The sequence below is a fragment of the Ambystoma mexicanum genome, chromosome 8 (assembly GCF_040938575.1).
Source record: "Ambystoma mexicanum isolate Mex_15411 chromosome 8, UKY_AmexF1_1, whole genome shotgun sequence".
NCBI classification, from domain to species: Eukaryota; Metazoa; Chordata; class Amphibia; order Caudata; family Ambystomatidae; genus Ambystoma; species Ambystoma mexicanum.
The window spans coordinates 1,622,860,544-1,622,878,259 of NC_090929.1; the positions used below are offsets into that span (position 1 = coordinate 1,622,860,544).

The window sequence follows — 17,716 nt, forward strand, 5'->3', positions numbered from 1 at the left end:
AATCCAAGAAATATTCCATCGAGCACGAGGTAGAACCATTGACGCAGAAATGTATATCTTGTCTACCTTAACATGCTGATAAACTCCTGGATATGAACTGGAATTGCTTATGTAATGTATTTGCCTTCTACAACATCCCTAACATATTTCACCATAGGTTTACATACTTTCCTGTTCGCCTCCTCCTTCTCTCTACCCCTCCCCTGCTAACCACCCCTTTCTGCTCTGTCTCCTCTACTTCTGCTTCAGTTTCGCTCGCTGGCTGCCTGGTATTACCTTCAGAGCCTCACCGGTCCCAAGCTTCCTCGCTAGTCTCCCGCACTTGCCCCCGGGCTTTACACTTGCCGCAGCACTGCTGCACTTGGGTTACGACCCATGAGCGGTATCTCTCTGCACTTAACCTGTGCTCTGACGGGACTGGGTGCACTTGGTCCCTATTGCCCCCACACCCCCCCTACGCACTTCCCATTTTTCTGTTCACCTGCATAATCTGAATGGACCATGCCTAGTAAGATCGTTTGTCTGGTGTTCGCTATGTCTTCCCCTCCCATGCATTGTTGCGCTTTGAAACACTTGTATATAAGCACATATTATATAAATAATCAATCAATCATACCTACTAGCTGTACACCGCATACCATAGGCCAATCTAGCGCTCCCTCCACCTCACACTCTCTCCTACAACACTCAATCTCACTCTCGCCCATGTTCTCACTCTCTCCCACACTCTAGTTATTTTCTTCTTTCTCACACTCCATCTCTCTCTGTCAAGGTGTATCTCTGTGGGCCAGAATCACGTCAGGTGAGCGCCTGCTAGAGCCACCCCTGCAGTTGCTGCAAAACCTCGAAAAAAAACATTTTCTTACAGAAGGCTATCATTCCGAGGGGGACAGTCTAGCACACTATTATTGTGCTCTTTGGAAATAGCCCTATGAGAAATGCGAAGTGGCCAAATAGCACCAATGAGGGCTCCAGCACAAAGAAACATATATTCTGATGTGCGCATCCTCTGGATTGGGTGGAAGGATACAATGCCTGTTGCATCACCCCATTGGAGTCACAGGTCCACTGGGGGATAATGTGTCATTTCCCCAGGCAGACTTTTAGCTTGATTTCAGGGAAAGGAAGGCTGCACACCTGTTCTGCCCCTATGCATAAACACCCTAAAACACATGTATTTATAGGGTACTGTCCTCTTCGAAGTCATTTAGTGACATTTGTGCATGTGTTTTCTAACAGCCCACTAAATGCAGCAATCGAAGTACTTTTTTTCTTTGCACCTCTCTATGTAATATATTTTAGTTATTGAGGTATATACTAAGGCATAATTTCTCCCAATGTCTGACCCTTTTGTTTTAATGTCTTTTCCTTGTCTCCTTTTCTTCGTTAGTGGCCTGATTGTTCCAGAGGTTCGCGGAAACGAAACGGTACCTGAGGTCATCACGACGTCCGGCTACGCCCTGCTGCACTTCTTCAGTGACGCGGCATACAACCTAACCGGCTTCAACATATTTTACTCGTATGTGTGCCAACATTATTCCATACCATACCTTTCTGAAGGCTGTATTTTTCTATCTAAAGGGACTATTGTGTAAATCATTGTACAGGTTATTGTGGCGAGGTGGCCCCACTCCCCACCCTGCTTTGTGAGGAGGCAGCGGGGGACTGGCCGGCAGGGAAGTCTAGGTATTTCCCAGCAGGCCCCTGCGCTGTGGGCCCTGTGACCCTGTTTCTTACAGCACTCAGAATTGTTTATATCGCTGCATGCAGCACACCCAATTAAGATGCAATTTTTACTTACATGTTGTAATGTGGGGCCTCTTTGAAAAATAAATCCATGCCCTCTTTTGGCTCCCAATCCGCTCCTAAGAGGAAGCAGAGCCACAAGGTATGATATATGATATGATAGTTTATTTGTAATGCGCTTAATACCCAGAGGTTTCTAAGCGCGGACTCGGGGATCGAACCTGTGGTGCTCCGTGTTGTCTTGCTTCCAAGGGGAGCACGTTGCCCCTGAGCTGTCCTCCTGAGACTACTGGGATGTCCGTCCGCACCCCGATGTGCCTCCCAGTGGGAGTTTGGAGAAGGATCCCCCTGGGCTCTGCATCCCCTCAGGGATGCATTCTCTCTATAATGGTGAGACTGGTACAGCTGGCAAAGTCAGACGCTCTCTGCAAACCACGGGGATTTGTGTGCAGCCATTCTCCTGCGTAAGCGAGGGAGGAGAGAGTCCTTAATACCACTCTTAACCCGGTGCAGGGGTGTTGCTAGGTCTGGAAAAGATCCCTGTCTAATGTCGGGACTCGGGGCTAGCTGGCCTTTTGGTAGTAGACCCTGAGCTTCTATTCGGGGCAACAACCAAAAGACCTGGGTCTATAGCCCCTCCATCCCCTTACCTACCTCTCCCTAGCAACGCCTCGGACCCGGAGCATTCAACATTCAGATGGGGAACTGGTGGGGCTACAGAGGCAGTCAAGGGGCAACCCTCCGATACAGGGTGAAGCAGGCAAAGTGCGCAAGAAACAAGCTGTGATAATTTACGCAGTGGAACGCCGCAGAACTCTGCGCCCTTTGCTCAAGGAGATTCCAATATGGCACTGCTGCGGTTTTTAGGGGAGTTTTCCTAAAGTCCCACATGGATTTAAGACTTTAGTAAGCTATCCTAGTGATTTGTAGATCCACAACTCTTACAATCAGTCTGTACTGCTCAAGGACCTTGGTAGAGTGGCAGAGCAGTCAGGCGTATCTTAAGAGGAAGATGTGAGCTCTAGGTAAGTACACTGAACCCAGTTAGTAAAGCACATTCAAAGAAACACACATAAATGTATATTGAAATATAGATTCACTCTATTTATACAACAGTCTCTATTAAATACTTAGCACAATAAACCAACAAACATTGGTATATTCCTCAATACTTTCAAAGGGTTACTTCTTAGTTGCTAGTTCCTGAACGCATACAATTGTTACAGGAGTTTGACAGTTATATCTGTAATTCTGCGCACCCACAAAATAATACGGTAATTGTATTTAGTCTGCATACACATATAAGATGGTGATTTTTGGGAAGGAAAACAGTTGGTTAGTGTTATCCTAGCATAGCTTGAGGCTCTAGAGGCAGTTTCAGCAAGTCTTTTAAAGTCCAGAACGCAACCCTAGCTAAAAGGCAGTTCGGAGAGGCTTAAAGTCTTGCAAAGCAGCAGAAATCAAAAGTTCCTGTGGGTACTTTCTAGTCTCTAGGAAGGAAGATGTCAGAAGGCTTAACCAACGTGGGATACCCTGTTAAAGGGCTTGCTAAAGGGACACAAGCAGCGACTTGAGTCGGAGGTAAGAGCGGGTTGTTCGGGACACCTCTAGTCGCTCCAATGAACTGGAGCGACCTTCTGGAATCAGGTAAGCAATACCTTTTTCCCCACAGTACCTTTGGTTAGAAGAAAATGTTTATGGTGGATGCTCTGTGATTTTGCAGCTCCGGACGAGACCTTCGGATTCCTTGGTCTGATGACTGAAAGCAGGTCAATGGACGGGATCTCTCAGCAGCAGTCTCGAAGGAGGATCTTTGGAACAACTTTCAGCAACTTCTCTTGTCATTCTGCAGTTTTGGTGCCTTTTCTGCAGCACCAACAAAGGGCGTGATTCACTCGGTCAATCTTCTTTGCTTCCTGCAGTCCCACACTCGGATGAGGGGATCTGGGCAAAATTGGATTGGATCTCTGGAGTGTCCTTGAGGGCTCGGCAACGATTTGGACGTATTCAACCTTTTTTCGACAATACACACGAAATGGGCAGCAGGTCTCCTGTTATTGGAGTTGCGCAGCTTTGGAAATTCACAGGACCTCGGGAGATGGCTCAAATCAAAGTTCATCTTGGGACTGGTTGTTCCCACCAGTCCAAAGGGAAGGAGTCGTCCTCTTTGAGCTCCTCAGTCACACAGAAAACGGGGTCAGGACAACAGTGGTAGCTTCATGGTGTTGCAAAGGTTCTGCAGGCGTCTCTGGTCGTCTTCTTCTTCGGTTACTTCAGCTTCCAGTGGTCGACCCACTTTTCATTCCAGGAGCCTCACCTTTTATAGAGTTCCAGTGCACACTCCTCTGCAATCTCTCCCAGCAATGTACAGAAAGGGTCGTTTTGCTGTCCAATCAGGACAGCCAGACCCCCTCTGGGAGCTGGACCTATTCAGGCACTCCTGCTGACAAAGGACAGGGGGATGGAAAACTCTTCCCCCACTTTCTAGCTGCCCAGACACTCTAGAGCCTAAGTGGGGACACCCAAGGGTTCCTGCCAAAGGCAAAACACACACACCGCGGTTCTACCCCCAGAATGGTAGAAGAAGGGCTAACAAAGAACAACCACACTGGTAATGGCGAAAAAAGAGGGGGAGGGCCCAAGTTGGTACTTGGGTGCCCCTATTGTGCCCTACAGAGGCTTTGGACATAGCTTGCTGTATGACAATTACACAATAGTTGGTAGAACACAGTCCACTGCCACCAGCCACAACTAGGAGAGTGTCTATGTGACTAGGAAATCACAGGAGCAGAGAGAAGGGGGACACTAGGCACCCTTTGGCACTCCACCTAAGGTGGTGTGTGCCAATCTCTCAGACTATAAAGTTTTAGGAGAGATAAGAACTGTAGTTACTCCAGGATAAAGAAAATAATCTCAGAGGAGGACCCCAAGGGTCCCCAAAATCACTGCCCATAAGGAGCTGTGTGCTGCAGTAGTGAAAACACATATGGCCCTCATTACAAGTTATGCCGGTAGCCATGCCGCAATTTGCGGCATGGCTGCCGGCAAAACCGCATCTGTGTCCGTGTCCTCGGAATGAGGACTTACCAGACCGTTCGGATGGCCCGGTAATTCCTCACTCGAGGACAGGGACACGGTTCATCCCCATTCCCATTTCAGCCCCCACAGGGCTGAATGGGAATGGGAGAGGGAGTAAACAACGGGCTATTACGAGATGGCCCGTTGTTTGCTCCCTCTTCCCCTCGCGGGACCCAGTATGCACGCCTGGTTTTCCCAGGCGTGCTTAACGTGTCCCGCGAGGGGACCTCGTAATGTGGCAGAACGGGTTGAACGGCGCCGCAGCCTTTTACGGCGCCGTTTAACCCGTTCCGCCAGGGTCGTAATGAGGCCCATATGCCTTTGAGAGCTATGGAGAAAAGTAGACTCCATAGTACGGGTAAAATACAAAGAATAGAGTTCCAAAAGACAGAGCCCAGAAGAATGAATGAGTGGAAAAAGGTTCCACTCCTTCAGGATTAATAAAAAGGTCCAGATGTCCAGCAGAAAGTGCTGGAGGTCTCACTAGGAAAGGGGATGAAGCATAAACATGATAAATCTCCCTAACAGCGCTGCAGCTTTAAAACCTCCTAAACTAGCAAGGCCACTTACAGTTCCCTTTCTATATATATAACCAATCCCTGCCATAGTCACTAAGACCACACTCCCGCTGGGCGCATAAGAGACCGGGAAGGAGCAGAAAGGTGGAGAAGTTGACCGCAAACAGATGTGCCAAACAACCTTTCCTTAGTCAGAATGGAGACTGCTACTTGGATCAAGGTAGTCCCCTTCCTACATCACATCCAGCAAGCGTTCTGCATGCACGGGGGCAGAGAGAAAACCCATGGAGCCAGGCAAGAGTGGCACAAACAAGCAGCAGAGCCTCCCCGCTCCCCAGATAAAAGCCGAGAAGCCTGGATGGAAGGCCTGCATGTCAAAGCATCCATTCTAACTCTCTACCACCCTAGATCGAGGGATGCAAGACCTCTTGGAAATCTTGGAAGCAATACACTTTCCACCGGCAGGGAATTATCCATGAGTTTACTGACAACCCTCTGGGACCCTTCCCTGAAAGGGAGGAGTGCTAAGGGACACCCCCTGCCCTCCTACTCTCTGGTTCAAGAATTCAGGACCTACATGAGCGTGAGACAAGAAAATGGTTTAGAATAGGGGAGTAGTGAAGAAATACAATAGGAACAAATAGTAAAGAAGGATTACCTGAGGTTAACTCATCTCTGGAACCAAATAGCAAATGGATATCAGGGGGCGAAGGTAACTTGACGGCAAGAGAGGACTAAGTACCTAATGGGAACATCCGCTTCCCCTGAAAATGTGATGACAAGTGGGGCCCTTGGTAAGGATCGTCCTTTGCAAGAACAGTGTGTATTGGTTGTGTCCCTCCCTTTAGAGTGGCCCAACTGCATCTGTGAACCAACGTAGCATTAGGTGCGTGACCCGCTGTTTAGAAAAAAGGACCCTACTGTGTGGGCACACACCACTCAACGTCTTCCCCCAGTATGGAAATTCAGAGGTGTTCCTTTCCTCCGACCAACATCTAGTTTCAGCGGTCCATGCTGAGTCTCCACGGGAGCCACTAGGCTCCCAGGAAGGGGCACATCTGCGAGGCCGCTCTGCAGATCTTGATTTGGGGAGAAGGGAAGTATGAACGGGCAACAGGAATCCAAGCAGAACTCCAAAGAATCACAGGAGACCTTCAGTCTAATGCAGGTGTCTGCAACCTGCTGCTCTTCAGAGGTATTGGACCACAACTCCCATGATCCCTCACCAGTGACTATGTTCACTAGGACTTTGGACTACAACCCCCATAAGTATCCTGAGACGCAAAGGTTGCAGACCCCTGGTCTAAAGGATGAACCTTTGGAGAAGCCACAAGGAACACATCTGTAGCAGGGCTCCTGAGAATAACCTGACAGCAAGAGAAAGGAAAGACTCATCCTGAAACCTTTGCGTACCCGAGGCGGGTGACCACTAATGGACCATATTCTTTATATAGGATTTGACTTTCTGATCGCGCAAACTAAACAATTTTCTGTTTCTAGAGTAGAGGACTCAAATAGTGAGTTTATAACTCTATGGTGTTGGCCGTTTCCTTTGGGACATTGTTTTAGAGTAGGCTATCAGTAAGAGGACAGGAGTTGTGTAGCCTAGGGAATGGATCTTATGTTCATTCATCTCCAGTATTTTTTTCGTGGCTTTTTCTGCTGAAAGAATTCATAGATTCTTTTTCTTTTTTCTTTTTGGTGGGTTTCCCCCAATTCCCCTATTGAATATTCCCTATACTCCACCCCACCCTACAATGTTTATGTCCTTACCCCCCTTACATATTTTTAGATGACTATTTCATCAAAAAATGTCAACAAAAAACGGCCGATGGATGAACATCGTGCCGAGCAAAGATACTATGGGGACAGGATCCAAATCCTGAGGAACTGGAGAGCACTATTTTGAGTTTTGTCCTGACCCTGGCACTGTTTCTATAGCATTACCTTGTTCTTAATTTATAGAATTTGACCCTCATTCCTATTGGATTTTTGTTCCTCTCGTCTTTGAATCTTCTTAAAATAACAGCAGAACACTTTTTTACAGGTTACTAACCAGGGTCGGACTGGGCCATAAAATTGTCTCGGGCACCAATGAAAAAGTGGCCCACGTTTGTAAATGGCTATTCATTCCTTTGTGATACTGATTGAATAGTACCCAAGGGGGAGTTTTTTTGATAAAATGCACAATTTGAATCACATTTTAAGGAATATGTATTCAGCAATGCTGGTCAAAACTATTAGATACATAGTGAAGCAATTAATCAAAATGGCCCACATTGGCCAAAAAAGTGGCCCACTTTGACCAAACAACATTTTGCGTTTTTGGTTCGGCCATGGGCCTATTGCCCGATAGGCCAGTCCGAGCCTTTTAGTAACTTTTCCATTCATGCTCGTTCCTTTCTGCAGAAATGCAGCTATCGCATTTATCATTTCCTACTAAGACAACAAACTCATTTGTTTTGACTCTGCTTCATGTTGATCATTTTTTTTTATTTCTCATAGGATTAATTCATGTCCTAACAACTGCTCGGGTCATGGGAAGTGCAGCACAGGCTCGTCCTTGCCCGGGAGGGTTTATTGCGACTGCGACAAGTACTGGAAAGGGGAGGCCTGCGACATTCCGTATTGCAAGGATAACTGCGGGAGCCCTGACCACGGCTACTGTGACCTCACTGGCGAGAAGCTCTGTGTATGTAACGAGAGCTGGCAAGGTGAGTCCTTTTTTCATGTTGCCCAAAATCGGGGACCTACAAACTTTGGCTCTCCAGGTATTTGGGAATACAACTCCCGTCACTCATAGCCGATAGAGGAGTCAATGATAAGTGATCACGGCGGTCCTAGTCCAAAACATCTGGAGAGCCACAGGTTGCAGACCACTGCCTTTGATGCACCTTCCTTCAACCTGAACGGGGGAATGTTGAGATCTGCAGGTAATTGATAAACCAGATATTTTGCTATGTACATCTCCACCAAGGAGACCAGACCAGGTGCCTAAAATGCTTTTATTGGTAGTAGGCATATTGTACCATCTTTTCTTCTATATTCAATGCCTTACTCATGCACTAATGCCCCCTCTGGGGGGGGGGGGCTTCCTCTGGAAAATCATGATCTGCAAGGCATGCAGACTGAACCTGTTGTCTATTTACAGATTTAACATGGGGGAATTTGAGTGGCTTGCAAGACAACAAACTGCAAAGCCAGAAGCCTCCATTTTGATGCTCGTGTTTGATTGCGCTCCGAAATATGAACATGCCCCAAAGTAGCAATAACAATTACAGACATGAACTGTGGCTTCTGTTTGCAGTTGGTCTGTTGAAGTCTGGCTTTCTAGTGTTTGTGTTAAAGGAAATCCAATTTTGTCTGTTGGTATTTAATTTCTATTTTTGCACCCACCTGCCACCACACCTCAGTCCTTACAGGGGTGAATTTCTGAAGCTTAATAGACCTTTTGGTCTTCAAAATGCAGAAGGCACTTTGAACCACTGAAAAGATCCATTTTGCAGAGTCAAGCTTCTCCAAGGGGGGTGTAGCCCCCACACTGCAAAGTGAATAGTGTTGCATAAGGAGACTAATCTGAAGCGGAAAAGCTTAAGGAAATAAGGAGTCTACAGAGAACGTCCCTGCAAAATACAATGGTGCTGCTCATGCCCCTTTTCCATGGGGTGCCCAGTTCCAGCGATTGACAGTGTCTCTAAGGGTGTGGAGACCCCAGGGAAGCCGCTTGCTTCTGCCCTTTGGGAGGCACCTCTGGTAGCGCACAGACCAGCCCAGCCCTCCCTCATACACAAGGATGCAGAGTTTCTTCACCACAGCCCCCAGCTGTAAAATGGTAGCAGGTATTGTACAATAAGGAGGGGTAAGATGGCTCCCAGAAAAAGCTTCTGTTTAAAACCAAAATGGCCAATCATTCTCAGGTGGGCTGTGATCTGAGGACAAAATTGTGTAAAAATAAAGAACATCCTTCATTATTGTACCTAAATATGGTCCTGGTAGCCCACGTGGTCTCCATCTCAGATGGTATGTCCTCAAAATGGCTGAGTGGGGTCTTAAAATACGTCTCTAGGCCATTCATTGGAAGCTTCTGACAAGCTAGTCTTTACCCTTATAATGTCTCAGTCACCAAAGGAAGCATAAAAAAGGGTGAGAACACTCTCTCAAAATGTTATAAAAACATGTCGACACAAGTGTTTCGGCCCAAAAATGCCTGGGCGGTGTAGTAGTCCATGTGCATATGCGCATATCATAACGCGGCCTCGATCTCAGAATCTCGGCCGTGTTATGATATGCGCATGCGCTCAGGGACTGCCAGGTCCAGATTTAGTTACAATAATGAAGGATTTCCTCCATCTAAGAAACATGGACTGATGAATATGATCTGAGTAAAAACACTATCCTCCAATTCTGTGCACCAAGGATTACAGAGCTGTGCAGTAGTAGAACACGTGATTGTGGGGTATATAAATGATACCCATGTCCGCCAAACACTCCTATCACCTATTAAGGTAAACTGGGTGCTTGGAGACAGCAGCCTACTGAAAGATCTTAAACATGTGGGCAATCAACCAGGACTTCCTTCCTGATGAAGGCCACAGAATGATCCCGTGGGGACATTAAGGATGGGTGTACCCCAGGCTTTTTCTGGCCAAAACACCTGTGTGGACATGTTTTGATTAACATTTTGAGAGAGTGTTCTCTCCATTTTGTATACATCCTTTGGTGCCTGAGACATTGTAAGGGCAAATACTAGCTTGTCACAAGTTTCCAATGAATGCTTTAGTGACAATAACGATATCATGTAACACCCCACTCAGCCACAGTGTGTACATACCAGGCTAAGTTTTGTACAGAATATATTTGACCCTGTGGGGTGTTGGACTGATTTTTCTACCCTTCATGTATCAAGTAGTATGGAAAAGGCTTTTCTTTGCAAGCACATTACACTTTTTGGCTACTAACCTCACACACATGGAATTGAATGTACATTTTTGTGCCTGTTTTCTAACGTGCCTGTTTTCTAACGTTAATGTTTTTTTTATTCTTTGGATTATTGAATCAAGTTTTGAAAATAAGTGTTTAAACCATTGACAGATCTGGATGTTTGAATATTTTTGTAAAGTGTGAACTCGGGAATTATTCAAAAGAAAGTGCTATTGCTTGGGTTCAGCGCATTGGTGTTTGTGCAGGACAAGGACACCTGTTTTACTTGTTTTGATTTTGTGTAGGCATGCCATAATGGTACCACCTGGCAACAGCTGGAAAATGTTATCAGTACCTGGGCAAATTGTCAGTGCCTGTCACATGCCTGTTTTATAAGCTCTACACAAGCCAAAACTGTAGGCAATGCCAATTATAGGTTTTAACAGAACTTAATTTCTAGCAAGAGATGTGAGGACACACGTTGTTTATAAATCAAGTGGTTAAAAGCACACCAGATCAAGATATTTGTATTAATCCAGAAGCTCATTTACACTGGCAGTTAAGCCATTACCTCTCAGAAGACTGCTTATAAATAACACTGGCAGGCCCTACGCAGCACTAAGTTTGATGTTGCTGTGTGAACGTGCTAGCTCAAAGAGTTATGAGCAGGTTCTGTTTTGAGTGAGGAGAGACGAGCACTGGTTGTGACTTGCCATCGTCATTCCATGGGATGGTAAATAACCAGACCAACGCTCAGAGGCTGGTTCCCTGCTCACATCCCATTTCCCTTCTCTCTTTTCTGCAATGCAATCATTTCGCCTTGTAGCTAAAACGAAAACTGGAAATACATGACAACATGGGTACAGATGTTGTGAATGCGTGCCGATTTGGGGTGTAAATTACTGAACAAATGCATCTTTTCAGGCTATTTAGATACACGTCTGATGCAGTATTTGTTGCAGGTCACTGGCCAGAAAGTACTGTGCTTCTGGTTCGTTTACCTGCTTTATCATTTAATTCCTATGTTGAAATATATCAGTACGTTGCTTTTACACCTAAATTAGTGGAGTTTGCTCAATTAAAAAAAGAAATTAAAAGCTCAGGACAGTTTTGGTTCATTTTGCGGTATGCACTATTTTACCACGCTAAAACTCCACAGTAGCAGCAAGCGCTTCGAAGCATGAGGCATTTGGACTTTGTCAATGCTTTGGGTGGGGTGGTAAATTGAAGGGGTGGGGTCTATTGGTGGGGCGTGCAGAAAGCCTGCAGCCGTCAACCTGCTGCGACTGACCAGGTACATAGTCAGGGGGGTGGGGAGGAAGCATTCACTGCAGCCCACTAAACTGACCCACCCCCCTTCATATCATTCCTGTGTTGTTTACTGCACCACGCAGAAGCATCTCAGTAAATTGTATTGTTTAGCCTTCACTCACATCTCCCAGGAAAGGCACATTCTTCTGCATAAAAACGAGGCCTTTTTTCCCTCTTTTTAGGAAAGTCAGCCTGGCTTGCATTGTGTTAACTACGGTACTGTTAACTTGTCTCATTGGCTCTCTCCCACTCTCTAGGTCCCCACCCAGCTGGGAGTACCTTTGTACTGTTGAGTGTACCTGTCTGCCCTTTCTGTGTGTTCCCCCTGTGTGACCCTTTTCCTCCTCTGCACAACCTGTGCGGCGCTGGGCTGTGTATCTTTCCTCTCTATTTCGCTCTCTCCTCCTCCTAATTCCCCCTCACACCCACTATGGTGCTCTCCATTCCCCCCTTCTTCTCGAACTGCTACTCTATCTCTTATCCTATCCGTCTCACTAAGTCGGGAAGGAAGAAGTTCAAGAGGGACATCCTGGTCTCCAACCCAGGCCCCCCTATCGCTGACACCTACACCATCTACAGGCCACCTGGCCAGGTTGCCCTCTTACTCTGAGTGGGCTGACCTCTCCTCTTCTCTCCTTGCCTCTACCTCTAAACTTCTCCTCCTTGGAGACTTCAACATCCACCTGGATGCTTCCGCAACCCTTGAGACACTCTCTCTCTCTCTCTCTCTCTCCCCATTCTACCCTCTGGTCCGACAGACTCTGCCAGGTGTACCTTGGATGTTCTCATCTCCTCAGACACCCCCCTCTCAAACCATCTCACTACTCCTCTCTCTTGGACTGACCACTTTCTGCTCTCCTCTCACTTGAAGCGCTCTGTCCCCCAGGCGAAGCCGACCTGAACACTGCCACCTACCTTCTCGGTCATTCGGCCCATGAAGCGTGTGTCAGTGGATGCCTTTGCTGCTACTTTCTCTGCTCCTCCCATGCCTGCGGCTGACTCACACTCTGACACAGTCTTCTCCAACCTGCATATTTCTATCTCTAACACTCTGGACGTCCTTGCCCCTGTCATGAGAATCTGTCCGAAGCCTACTTCCAAGTGCAACTCTTGGTATGACTCCGACCTCGCCACCCTGAAATGCAAGTGTAGGGTGGCTGAACGGAAGTGGAAGGCATCAGGCGCATCCTCTGACAAACTGCCCTGCCGCCTGCTCCAAAGGCAATACAGACTCTCTGTCCTGTCCAAGGAGAGAGTCCACATCCAAGCCCACGTCTTTGCAGCCTCTAACAGCACAGCCAAACACTTTAAAATCTGCAAGGAACGGGCCAATTCTTCTGTAGTCTCCACCTCTCCAGTTCCCTTACAGGCCCTCTGCATGCCTCTGGCTTCTCGCGTCACCACTAAAACTCAGGACATCCTGTCCTCTCTCTCCTCTTCCTCTCCCTCTACCTCTCTCGACCTCCCTCTTCCTCTCTTCCTCTCTTCTCCTCTTTCTTTCCGACTACACCTGACAAGGTTTTTAGACAAGTCTGACCTATGAAAGTGTCGTCCAAACAGGTGCTCCCCTGCACCTCCAGAACCATGAAGGACCACATTGACACTTTTGCTACAGCCTTGGCCAATTTCTGCATTCTCTCTTTTGCCACTGGGATTCCTCTCTCTCCTCAAGCACTCCCCTTCTTAAAAAGCATTCTGCCAATCCTACCTGTCAGGCAAACTATTGCCTGATATATATCACTCCTTTCCTGGGCAAACTCCTGGCTGGAAAAGCTGGCCATCTCCAAGCTTATTCTCCACACTGAATCTGTTGGTTGTCTCCATGACCATCAGTCTGGCTTCAGAGCAGCCAGAGACACACAGCTTCACTCCTGAACACCCATGAAGATCTGCTCACTAATCTCGATTCAAGCCTTCCTTCTGTCCTCATCCTCCTTGACCTTTCCTCTGCTTTTGAAATGGTCAACCATGCCATCCTGATCAATCGACTTCATGAGAACCTGGGCATCAGGGATCAGGCACCTGAGTGGTGGTTGTTGTTCTTCCTCCTGGACCAACCCCCCCCCAAGTACAACTTGGGTTCTTTCTCTCTAGCACCTCTCTCTCCACATGTGATGTTCCCCAGGGCTCTATCCTCTCACCCTGGCTCTTCAGTATCTACTTGGCCCCTTTGGCCCACCTTATCTCTACCTTCTCCTCTAACTTTCAGTGTTATGTGGATGACACTCTGACACTAAGCTCTCCTTCAGGCTATCCTCAGCCTACTCTCCTCTCTCACACATTCCTGACTGTCTATCCACGATTCAGGAGTGGCGCGTCTCCAACAATCTCTGCCTTAATGCCAGTAAGACTGAGATCCTTCTCAATGGGACCCCTGCTCCCGCTTTCCCTCTCATTCTGGCCACCCTCCTTGGGCCCTCTTCCTTCGCCTCCTGTGAGGCTAAAAACCTTGGTGTCATCTTCGTCTCCACTCTCTCCTTCTCTGCCTCCCTTATGATATGATATGATATGATATAGCATTTATAATTTGCCTATACACAAGTGTTTCAAGGTGTGACGAGGCAAGGGAGTTGAACAAAGGGAGGACGGACAGTGATTCTACTAGGCCAGCTGTCATTCAGATCACGCAAGTGCATGGGAGGGGGCAGGGACAGTGCAGTACATGAGAAAGATGATAACAATAATAAGTAACAGCCAACAAGTGGCAAGTGCAATGGTAAGTGCAAACATCAGGTGTCAAGGGCTGGTAGGGGGACTGTAGGAATACAGAAACAGTCCCCAAGTGCGGGGGTTGCCAGGTGGGTAGTGCAGGCGTGATGCTGGTGGGGGGGCCTGAGATCAGAGGGTGTCCAGGTCGCCAGAGAAGTTCTGGTAACAGTCAGGAGGTCAGCAGAGGAGAGGAGGAGAAAAGGCAGAAGCAAATAGAAAGGTTTTGAGGTGCCTCCGGAACTGGAGATGGTTCTCCTCAAGTTTAAGGGAGGCAGGGAGGCTGTTCCAGAGGGAGGCCCCAGCCAAAGAAAGAGATCTACCACCAACTCGTTGCTTGAAGAAGCCACTGACCCTGAGGGAGTTTGAGGTGGATGAGCAAAGAGCTCGAGAAGGAAGATATTTAGGAAGAGAGAGTTGAAGGTATTGAGGACCAAGGCCCCAGAAGGCCTTGTGGACGATGCAGAGGGTTTTAACCTTAATCCTCGCAACCACTGGGATCCAGTGCAGAGATTTCAGTCCTGGAGAGATACGATCCCTGGACTTGAAGACAAGGACAAGTCTCGCGGTCTGGTTCTGGATGAGTTGCAGAGGGTGGAGAGTAGAAGCAGGCAGATTTAGAAAGAGGCTGTTTCAATAGTTCAGCCTAGAGAGAACCAGCGTTCTGGAGACAGTGAGCCTCTGGAGGAAGGTGAGGAAAGGAAAAATAACTCTGAGGAGGTGCAGTTTGTAGTGTGACTTCTTGGAGACGTCTGAGATGTGAGGAGAGAAGGAGAGTGTGGAGTCGAAGATGACCCCAAAGTTTTTAGCCTTGCAGGTGGGAGCAGGAGGAGGGCCAAGAGAGGCCAGCCAGAGAGCTACAGGGAAGGAGGGAGCGGGTGTGCCGATGAGGAGATTATCAGTCTTGCTGGCATTAAGGCCGAGGTCATTGGCGGCACACCACTCCTGGATAGCAGACAATCAGAGATGATGGAAGGGGAGGAGGAGGCCGAGGGTAGCCTGAAAATGATCTGGCTGTCATCCGCATAGCACTGAAAGTTGGGGCAGAGAGTGGCGATGCGGTGGGCAAGGAGTGCCAAGTATTGGTTGAAAAGCCAGGGAGAGAGGTTAGACCCCTGGGGGACACCACAGGTAGGGTAAAAGACAGAGGAGAGGAAGGACCCAAGTTGGACCTGAGAGGGTCGGTCTGTCTGCCACACCAGAGCCTGACCAGTGATACCCAGGTTATCATGGAGACGGTTGAGCAGGATGGCATGTTTGACAGTATCAAAGGCAGAAGAGAAATCGAGCAGGATGAGGATGCAAGGGGGTTTGGAGTTGAAGTTAGAGAGCAGGTCTTCACAGATGTTCAGGAGAGCAGTTTCTGTGCTTCTGGCAGCTCTGAAGCCAGACTGATGGTCATGAAGACAACCAACAGATTCAGTGTGGCGATTCAGCTAGGAGATGGCAAGTTTCTCCAGGAGCTTGCCCAGGAAGGGAGTATTAGAGATTGGGCAATAGTTAGCCGGGCAGGAGGGGTCGGCAGAGGGTTTCTTAAGAGGGTGCACAGAGGAGTGCTTAAGAGGGGATGGGAAGAGGGGATGGGAAGACTCCAGTGGCGAAAGAGTGATTGCAGGAATCAGCCAGGGCAGGAGCCAGGGAGTCTATGTGGTCCTTGATAGTTTTGGAGGAACAGGGGAGAACTTGTTTCGACAAGACTATCATAGATCAGACTTGTCTAGAAACTTCATCAGTGGAAAACAGGGGAAAGGCAGAGAAGGAGGGAGTAGAGGTGGCTGCAGAAGGGCCAGAGGAGGAGCAGGGAGTAGGGGGGCGGAGGGGAGAGGAAGAGAGTGAGGACAGGATGTCCTGAGTTTTAGAGATGAAGTGAGAAGCCAGTGCTGTGCAGAGGGCCTGGGAAGGGACAGGAGAGGTAGAGACTGCGGCAGGATTGGCCAGTTCCTTGCAGATTTTAATGAGTTCAGCCGAGTTGTTAGAAGCCGCAGAGACGCGGGCTTGGGTATGAGCTCTCTTCTTGGTTAGGACAGAGAGCCGGTATTGCCTTTGGAGCATGCGGCAGGCCAGCTTGTCAGAGGATGTACATGAAGCACACCATTTCCTCTCGGCCACCTTGCACTTGCGTTTCAGGGTGACGAGGTCTGAGTCGTACCAGGAGTGACACTTTGCTTTGGGCTTCAGGCGGATTTTCATGACACGGGCAAGGATATCAAGAGTATCAGATATAGCAGAGTAGATAGAGGAGAGGGCTGTGTCAGGGTGAGAGTCAGCCAAAGGGGGAGGGAGGGGTGAGAAGGTGGCGGCGAAAGCCTCAGCTGACACGCGCTTCATAGGTCGGATGATCGAGAAGGTGGGTGGCAGTGATGGAAGTGGCTTGGCCTGAGGGGTAGGGAGGGTGAGGTGGGAGGAGAGGAGAAAGTGATCACTCCAGGAGAGAGGAGTAGTGAGAGGGATAGAAAGCGGAAGGTCAGAGGAGATCAGAACATCCAGAGTGCCCTGCATAGTGAGTCGGCCAGAGGGGAGAATAGTATGTGAGTGAGTCGCAGAGGTCACAAAAGAGTCCAGAGGGAGGACAGAAGGCATCCAGGTGGATGTTGAAGTCTCCAAGAAGGAGGAGTTGAGTGGTTGAGGCCAGGAGTGAGGAGGAGAGGTCCACCCACTCAGAGAGGAAGGAGGGGATCTGACCAGGCTGACCTCTCGGGGAAGATCAGGGCTACACCCCCCCCCCCAGAGCAGTTGGACCTCGGTGCGGAGAGGATCTTGTAGCCATCAGGTAGGAGCGTGTCAAAGCTTGTGACAGAGCTGGCCATGAACCAAGTCTCAGTGAGACTGAGGATATCAAGGTCCAAATCTTCCAGAAGACGGCATATATCGGAGGAGTGTTTGACAGCAGAGCGAGAGTTAAGAGTGGCAATATGGAGAAGGTTGCCATCCTTGAAGGACTTCCGGGGAGGGGTACAGATCAGAGGTACTCCCTGCGGATGTGTACAAGAAGCCAGAGAAGACCCAGAGAGGGAAAGAGAAGGAAAGGTTGCCAGGGAGGAGGCAGAAAGGGGAGGTGAGGTAGTCACGGAGAGGGGAGAAGGGACAGCAGGAGAAGAAAGGAAGTTGATGAGGCACGGGAAGTGTCTATCAAAGAGGTGAAGGTTGGGCCGAGGGCCTTGAACCAAGACAGTCCAATTGGATTAAACATTAATGATGACCTTAGAGGAATGGAAGGAGTCCAGGAGGGCATCCCACCGTGTACCACCATTAATGGGAGAAGAAGAGAAAGGAGAGAGCACAGAGACAATATGAAGGGTCCATAGGTCTGGTGAAGGCACGACAAAGAGGATGTCAGTGAGAGTTTCCTTGGAGGAGGCAGTGGTGTAGGTGTCAGCGATAGAGAGGCCTAGGTTGGAGACCAGGCTGTCCTTTTTAAACCTTGCCCCCTGATGGTG

General features: G+C 48.4%; 1 protein-coding gene across 1 annotated transcript in view; it reads left to right on the forward strand.

Annotated features, from left to right (window-relative positions):
* ATRNL1 (attractin like 1) overlaps positions 1-17,716 on the forward strand; it is a 2,575,823-nt gene that overhangs the window by 403,762 nt on the left and 2,154,345 nt on the right. The window contains exons 4-5 of the mRNA XM_069611898.1: positions 1,391-1,519; positions 7,848-8,056. Coding sequence (XP_069467999.1) covers positions 1,391-1,519; positions 7,848-8,056 — 338 coding nt within the window. The remainder of the gene's footprint in view (positions 1-1,390; positions 1,520-7,847; positions 8,057-17,716) is intronic.